Genomic DNA, 8,014 nt, shown 5'->3' on the forward strand with positions numbered 1-8,014 from the left:
AACTTTGATAATTACTACCGTCTTATATTCAAGCCTATGGAAAAATTACATTTACAATGGACACGGATGACAAAATTATCAGGAAGATCCTGAGTGAAGAGGCTCCGCGGTTTGCATGACTATCTGTTCTGGAAGTTCAACATCCTGATGCAAAGCGCATACATGAATGCAAAGAAGGCGGCAAAGACTACCAGAACAGCTGCTACCGCTCCAAGGAAGTCATGGTCAAATCCAAAGTGTTGTTTAATGTAAGCGTTGATCGCCTGCGAGCCGACCCCTGGAACGTTGATCAAGTCCTCGACGTCTCCAAATTGCGAAGCAATCAAACCGTAGACAGTCCATGCGACAGGGCATATCCAGTAGTACCAGACCCACCATTTGGGTATTCTCTGTGAACACATGATTGTACGTAAGTCTGTATGAATTATAATCTAAGGAGACGGAACGGAGAAGAATCACAGAAAGTGAAAAAATGAGAGGAAGAAATAACAGAAAAAGAAAGGCCGAACTTACGGGTCTCGGGATGAAGAAGCCGGAGAAGAGGTTGAACAATGAATAGAAAGTCGCGGCGAATATCGCGGCCACTTGGTGATTTGGAGAGATCGCAACGGTCATCATTCCGTAGAAGGTAAAGTAGAGGAACGAGATGAAGTTGACGAAGAAGAACCAGAGGAATTTCTTCGCCGTCCACTGAAAACTCAGCATGGCGTAGACGATGACCGTGTAGTATGTCGTCTGGAGGAATACATAGGGAATTTCCAGCACCACCTGAACCAAATCGAGATCATTAATAATATTTCAAGTATCATGAGAAAAAAAAATTATTTTGTGTTTCCTTAATAATAACAAAAATGAAACCTTTGTCTTTACCTGCGCAATCGCATAGGGTAAAGCAGAGTACATCCCAGCAGCCCTCTCACGGTAGAACACAGTCCTTTCGATCGCCACAATAGGTTGTATGCTGGAGCAATTGTTAATGCCCACGAACATTACTGCTGCATACATGCCTCCGATGATTGTGAGAAGATCAGTGGCATTGCTCCTGCAAATGATGAAGTATGAGCACATGATGAACGGTTAACTGTGAAATATTATGACAGAAAGTAGCTGACCTCTTCTGACCAATTTTCCAAAATATGGTGCCGATCATTAGAGCACAGGCAAGCGTGAAGAGGAACCGCGCAAGATTGTACTCTGGGCTCCTCCAATAAGTCCACCATTGTTTCCATAGGCATGACTTGAACTGGCCCCAAATGGGCTGGGAGTATTCGGAGGAAAACCAGAGGTCATTTGAACCAAGGGGTGGCGTACTCAGCTCCTTCACCAGTTCTTTGTTCCGCCTATTGTTATAAAACAAACAAACCCATAGAATCGATTAATTCAGGGGTCTTTTAAACTCATAGGCTTGTTTTAAGGCAGACATTCAAATCATTCTTGCGACAAATATTAAAAAAGAACGGAAACTTCATTCTGTTTTACTTACCGATGAAGATCTGAATTCTTGTATTGTTCAGCAAAGTCGGTTCCGAGCCGTACTTCAGTCGCAATTGAGCTTGCCTCCAACATCCACGTCGCAGGGTTGTACTTATCTTGGATTTTGGCGACACCAGGAATCGCCTGAACGTATGTTTTTAGCCCTCAGTCGACAATAGAAAAAAAAGAAAGAAAATTTGTACGCCAAAAAAATCTTTCCGCATACCTCGAAATACTCAATCACTTTGCGGGAGTGCTGGCCTAGAGGCCCTGCGTATATCACTTGCCCTCCTCGTTTCATTAATAGTAGCTATGGTAAGAAGTCAGAGGTCAGAACAAGAGTGATACAACCTCCTGTACTGTGAAAACGTTGAAGCTTAAAACTTACCTCATCGAATGCTTCAAAGATATCGATGCTGGGTTGGTGAATTGTGCAGACAACTGTTCTTCCGGTGTTCACTGTATTCCTCACAGTCCTCATAACGATGGCCGCAGCCCGTGCATCAAGCCCAGATGTAGGTTCATCCATGAAGATGATCGAAGGATTGGCAACCAGCTCCACAGCAATGGTCAACCTTTTCCTTTGCTCAGTCGACAAACCAGTGATTCCAGGAAGACCCACTAAGCCGTCTTTGAGATTATGAAGCTCCACTAGATCCATAACCTCATCAACAAACCTCTGAAGATGGAAAGAAGAAAGGATGGTCAAGCCACAACAGAGCTCATTTTCTTCGGATGGTGTTTCTTCAATATTAATTTTATTTTATTATTTTTTCGTGGTTAACGTACCAGTTTATCTTCTTTGCTGACTTCCTTGGGGAGGCGAAGAAAGGCTGAGTAGATCAAAGATTCCCTCACAGTGACCTGGGGAGAGTGGATATCTGTCTGCTCACAGTAACCCGAGATTCTCGCGAAGGTGGACTGGACTTTAGGGTAACCTGATATTCTTATGTCACCCTCTATGTAGCCACCAGTCTTCCTCCCTGCAAGAACATCCATTAGGGTTGTCTTCCCTGCGCCACTCACCCCCATTAGGGCAGTCAGCACGCCAGGGCGGAAGGCGCCCGTCACCCCCCTCAATAGTTGAAGTCTATCCTCTGTCACCCCTTGTTCCTTCATTTCCTGTTCAAAATAGACCAACCTCAGGGACACCATTCTATCCATATCAAATTTATCATGGATAAAAATAATCTTACAAATGAGAGTACGAGGAACATTTTTGTGTCTACCAGAAAATAAGCGACATTCTTTTTCTGATCAGTAAAATAAAAAATCGACCTTTATTCTTCAGGTAAACAATTCACTTATCTCAATTATTACGAAAGAATAAAATGAGAAGGAATAAACCAAAGGGTTCGTCAAATTTCAAATATTCGGCACCATTAAGAAATGAAGACGTGCTTCACATTCAGAGTTGCACAAAAAAGATAATAAAAGAGCAGGTCACTCACCGGAGGCATGTCGACGAAGTAGCTGACTTCGTCAAAGGACATGGCCAGGGGAGTAAAAGGCAGAACCATTCCTCGCTTGGGAGCCGCACCATTTTCCTTCACCGGATCGTTTGTTAGGCTGTTCGTGCGCCTGATATTCGTCTCCCCTGAGAAGAAATCAATCCTTTCGTAAGCTTCTCTGATTGTACGCATGCTTGAAAATTATTTACGTGATCCTTCACATTTATGTCAGCGGAGGAGATAATCATACCCATCTTCAGCCCTCGCCCTGCTGTTGGATCCGTCTGACGGGATTCCATTTCATCGGCTGTTTCGTCCGATATGACGGCTTGCATCTTGCCCAGTGCTGTTCATGAGAAAAGGTTTAAATTTAGCAATTTGTATGTATGGTGGGGTGGATTGAGCACCGGGGGCATTGGGTGGGGCACTTACGGCTGAGATACTTGAGCGATAGATTGAATAGAACATTAAAGAAGATGGCGAAACCCAGTAGCGCCGCCGCCCCAATCCAGTACCAATAGTTCTTTGCGTAAACATCGAAGCTTTCTAGCACCGCCATGCCCAGCGGTCGATTCCCTTCCGTCTACAGTCATCCATCGATTTCAGATATAGATATACAGATATATAGATGGATATATGGATAGATGGATGGATGGATGGATGGATGGGGATTGATAGATAGGTAGATTTGTAGATAGATAGATAGATAGATAGAGAGAGAGAATGAGAGAGAAGATTAAGATAGATAGATATATAGAGAGATACATAGACCGATAAATAGTTAGTAAGATATATAAATAGATGGATGGCTTGATGGATGGGTCGATAGATAGAGAGAGATAGATAGAGAGAGAAAATAAAGATGGATAGACACAGATAGAGGGAAGAAGAGAGAAGAAGAGAGAAGAAGAGAGAGAGATGGAGAGAGAGAGAGGGAGAGAGAGAGAAAAAGAGAGAGACAGAGAGAGAGAAGAAGAGAGAGACATAAAGAGAGAAGAAGAGAGAGACAGAGAGAGAGAAGAAGAGAGAGACAGAGAGAGAGAAGAAGAGAGAGACAGAGAGAGAAGAAGAGAGAGAGGGAGAGAGAGAATAAGAGAGAGACAGAGAGAGAAGAAGAGAGAGACAGAGAGAGAAGAAGAGAGAGAGGGAGAGAGAAGAGAGAGAGGGAGAGAGAGACAGAGAGAGAAGAAGAGAGAGAGGGAGAGAAGAAGAGAGAGCGGGAGAGAGACAGAGAGAGAGAGAAGATGAGAGAAGAAGAGAGAAGAGAGAGAGGGAGAGAGAGACAGAGAGAGAGAATAAGAGAGAGACAGAGAGAGAAGAAGAGAGAGAGGGAGAGAAGAGAGAGAGGGAGAGAGAGACAGAGAGAGAGAGAAGAGGAGAGAGAGGGAGAGAAGAGAGAGAGGGAGAGAGAGACAGAGAGAGAGAGAGGGGGAGAGGAGGGGGGGGGGGAGAGAGAGAGAGAGAGAGAGAGAAGGAGAGAGAGAGGGAGAGAAGGGAAGAAGGGAGAGAGAGGCAGAGAGAGAGAGAAGAAGAGAGGGAGGGAGAGAAGAGAGAGAGGGAGAGAGAGACAGAGAGAGAGAGAAGATGAGAGAGAGGGAGAGAAGAGAGAGAGGGAGAGAAGAGAGAGAGGGAGAGAGAGACAGAGAGAGAGAGAGGGAGAGAGAGAGAGGAGAGAGAGACAGAGAGAGAGAGAAGATGAGAGAGAGAGAGAGACAGAGAGAGAGAGAAGATGAGAGAGAGGGAGAGAAGAGAGAGAGGGAGAGAGAGACAGAGAGAGAGAGAAGATGAGAGAGAGGGAGAGAGAGACAGAGAGAGAGAGAAGATGAGAGAGAGAGGGAGAGAAGAGAGAGAGGGAGAGAGAGACAGAGAGAGAGAAGATGAGAGAGACATAGAGAGAGAAGAAGAGAGAGAGGGAGAGAGAGAGAAGAAGAGAGAGAGGGAGAGAGAGAGAAGATGAGAGAGAGGGAGAGAGAGAGAGAAGAAGAGAGAGAGGGAGAGAGAGAGAGAAGAAGAGAGAGACACAGAGAGAGAGAAGAAAAGAGAGACAGAGAGAGAGAAGATGAGAGAGACATAGGGAGAGAAGAAGAGAGAGAGGGAGAGAAGAGGAGAGAGAGAGGGAGAGAGAGAGTACCAGTTGATTCATCCAGCGAGGGGCCAGCATTTCGTTGACAGCAAAGGCATTGAAGGCGTAGGTGAGAGGGGAAACCCAGTAACCCCATATCCACCAGCTCGGAATCAAGCCTCGTCGGATGATAAAGCCACCGAGGATAAACACGATGAGAAGTATAAGAGAACCACCGGTATTAGCCATCGTTTCAGAGCGGCATACTCCAGCGACTAGGCGAAAAAGGCCCGCTGCCGTTTGCTGGACGAGGAAGATCAAGAGAAACTGCTTAAAGAATCTGCTGGCTTCAGGGGCAAAGCCGATGGTGTAGTAAGTGATGATGATCCAAACAAACGTTTCCAAGATGGAGATGGGGATGCGGAGAATGAAGTTGGGGAGAGTAAACGTCCATGTAGGGTAGAAGAGCAGGTCTCTGTGCTTGTACAGAACTGGCAGCCTCTGCAATGTGATGGCCAACTCAGCGAATCCGTTGAACAGGTTATGAACCATGGCGAATAACAACGCGCCTATGAAGTACGACCCGTCTGCCTGATTTCTTGTGTGCATCCTCGTTCTAAGGAAAACTGTCGACGTAATCAAAGCCACAATGACCATCTGCATTCACCACAGATTTGTTAACTATGATAGCCATTGATAAAAGAAATGCAAGGGCAAGCAACTAGGGAATTCTATAGGTTAGTTAGTGACGAGTATAAGTCAGGGTCGTCCTCACCTGGACAGTCTTGAAAACGTAAACGAAGGAGTTCCTCTTGATAAGAAGCCATTCTTTGGCGAAGGAGGCCTCGAGAAGCTCCCGATAGGGAACTGCTTTCTTGGAGAAAACCAGTGCAGCGGGGTGGCTGAGCTGCTTATCGTAGGGCTTTGAGAGATCATCTTTCAGGCGTAGGCCGACATGGAACCTCTCAAACATGGAGGCGAATTCTCCGACGGACACATATCGGTAAGGTTTCCTCTTGTCCGACCAGTATTGCTCTTGATCCTTTCTGGACGTCACCTGAAACACGAGTCATCCACCATTATTCAACCAATCATTTTAGACAGCCGAATCATCTTCAGTGAGGTCCTCTCTCCGAAGTCATACTGTTGAGTTTTTAATTCCAAAATAGAAATACTAATTAGTATTCACTTGTGACCAGTTCGGGATTAAGACATGTAATCTTGCGTGAGGTTTACGCCTAAGTCTGTCCTAATTAAACTGATAGGATAATTTAAGATAGTGAAAACGGATTAAATGTCAAGTATTCGTCACTTACCTCCTGAAGGAAGTCGGCAGCGCCCTTGCGTTCGGGGCAGACGAAGCCGCAGCTCTCAAAGAACTCGAGCACGAACTCACGGGGACCCTGGTACACGATCTGGCCCTCTGAAAGAAGAATGAGGTCGTCGAAGAGCTCGAACGTCTCCGGCGCCGGTTGCAGCAACGACATGAGAATGGTGGCCTCCCCCAAGTGCGCGATCTTCTGCAGGCACTTCACGATCTGGTACGTCGTCGAACTGTCCAGCCCCGTGGATATCTCGTCCATGAATAGCGTTCTGCATGGCCCTACTAACATCTCTCCTGCACCACCAAGCCCAACAGCCAACTTTCAGTTTACTATGATCCGATCGACGTCAATAAACCATGCCTTCACAGACCTGTCGTCACCCTCTTCTTCTGGCCCCCTGATACTCCTCTGTTCATTGCGTCTCCCACAAGCGTGTCCCGGCAGATATCCAGCCCCAAAATCTGCCAATCATCATCATCATTAACATCATTATCATAATCATCATAGCCCGAGAAAGAAAGATCGTGGGATCATGCGTACCCGAAGAGTATAATCCGTCTGGAGGCTGCTCTCCATACTCGGCATGGAGGTGGCCTGAGAAGGTAGGATCCATGAAGCCCGGGAACATATTGAAATATTCTAAAAAATTCACGCCTCCTATCTCGTACTTTATAATGCTACTCGTAGATCTTTTCTCTTCTCATGAATATGATGCAGTATAATAGAACAAACATTCTGATAATTCCGTTTTCTTCTACTTTGTGGGTCGGAATTAGATGAATAGTTACCTTCATGAAGAGATCGACCTCGGCCTCGGGAAGGATACCCGCTTCTTTCTCTCGCCTCGCCAGCTCGTTCAGAAGCTCTACATAGGTTTTGATTATGGAAGTGCTTTAAAACGAAGATACAATGAACAGAAGGGAAGATTGACTAGGAGATTTACGGTATCTGGGGCCGATTCCTTGGCATCTCGCGGAGAAATCGAGCGTCTCTCCTACGGTCATCTCCCCAACGTGGACGTCGTTTTGACTGATGTAAGCAGCCGTCTTCTGCGGGACAAACTCGCTGAGCTTGTGGCCGTTGTAAGTTACCTTTCCAGATACCTGCGTGGAAACGCCATCGAGAATCAGGTCAACAAAAGGCTGCGAGACAAAAACTAGAAGACAAGGTATGAATCAAAGTCACCCACTTTGAGACTCGGATCCTGCCGCCCAGCCAGAGTAAGAAGGAGAGTCGTCTTCCCAGAAGAGGGTGGCCCAAGAAGAAGCGTCATCCTAGAGAAGATAGAATTTTAGGGCCCGGCAGAGCAGGCGCAAATTGCATGAAATTGCTTCTAGCTTTCTTTACCTCGATGGTTTTATGATGCCAGAGGTGTTGCGGAGGATGGTGAGCTTCTTCATCTTGCTGGTTTTGATGCCGAAGACGTTCAGCGCCGACTCGACCAGGTTAAGCGCCGAGTTGGCCAGAGTGGGTAGTGCTCTTGTGCCGATCTGGCACTCTGCCTCCACGGTCAGGCCCTGAAACCTCACTTCCACGGTTGGAAGCACAACCCCCACCCTGAATTTCGCCAAAGGAAATATCCATTAACGTCTGACCGCGGAAAAAATTCAAAGCCAATATCTGATTATCTTGGAAAACGGGAGAAAAACTAGTTCAAGACGTGTGGGAAACCAGAAAATTTATTATGTATTAGTTTAGATTAT

At 46.1% G+C, this 8,014-nt stretch overlaps 1 protein-coding gene across 1 annotated transcript in view; it reads right to left on the bottom strand.

The window, feature by feature from the left end:
- ABCG29 (pleiotropic drug resistance 1) overlaps positions 1 to 8,014 on the bottom strand; it is an 8,816-nt gene continuing 802 nt past the window's right edge. Inside the window, exons 2-21 of the mRNA XM_078575778.1 lie at positions 7,659 to 7,868; positions 7,501 to 7,585; positions 7,255 to 7,414; positions 7,100 to 7,176; positions 6,852 to 6,905; positions 6,682 to 6,772; positions 6,303 to 6,604; positions 5,762 to 6,043; positions 5,056 to 5,643; positions 3,357 to 3,507; positions 3,175 to 3,270; positions 2,925 to 3,070; positions 2,263 to 2,595; positions 1,862 to 2,152; positions 1,700 to 1,783; positions 1,484 to 1,617; positions 1,113 to 1,340; positions 871 to 1,042; positions 514 to 768; positions 1 to 389 (exon numbers count right to left, since the gene is read on the bottom strand). Coding sequence (XP_078431904.1) covers positions 120 to 389; positions 514 to 768; positions 871 to 1,042; positions 1,113 to 1,340; positions 1,484 to 1,617; positions 1,700 to 1,783; positions 1,862 to 2,152; positions 2,263 to 2,595; positions 2,925 to 3,070; positions 3,175 to 3,270; positions 3,357 to 3,507; positions 5,056 to 5,643; positions 5,762 to 6,043; positions 6,303 to 6,604; positions 6,682 to 6,772; positions 6,852 to 6,905; positions 7,100 to 7,176; positions 7,255 to 7,414; positions 7,501 to 7,585; positions 7,659 to 7,868 — 4,009 coding nt within the window. The 3' untranslated portion in view covers positions 1 to 119. The remainder of the gene's footprint in view (positions 390 to 513; positions 769 to 870; positions 1,043 to 1,112; positions 1,341 to 1,483; positions 1,618 to 1,699; positions 1,784 to 1,861; positions 2,153 to 2,262; positions 2,596 to 2,924; positions 3,071 to 3,174; positions 3,271 to 3,356; positions 3,508 to 5,055; positions 5,644 to 5,761; positions 6,044 to 6,302; positions 6,605 to 6,681; positions 6,773 to 6,851; positions 6,906 to 7,099; positions 7,177 to 7,254; positions 7,415 to 7,500; positions 7,586 to 7,658; positions 7,869 to 8,014) is intronic.

This window comes from Wolffia australiana, chromosome 5 (assembly GCF_029677425.1).
Source record: "Wolffia australiana isolate 7733 chromosome 5, ASM2967742v1".
Classification (NCBI taxonomy): domain Eukaryota; kingdom Viridiplantae; phylum Streptophyta; class Magnoliopsida; order Alismatales; family Araceae; genus Wolffia; species Wolffia australiana.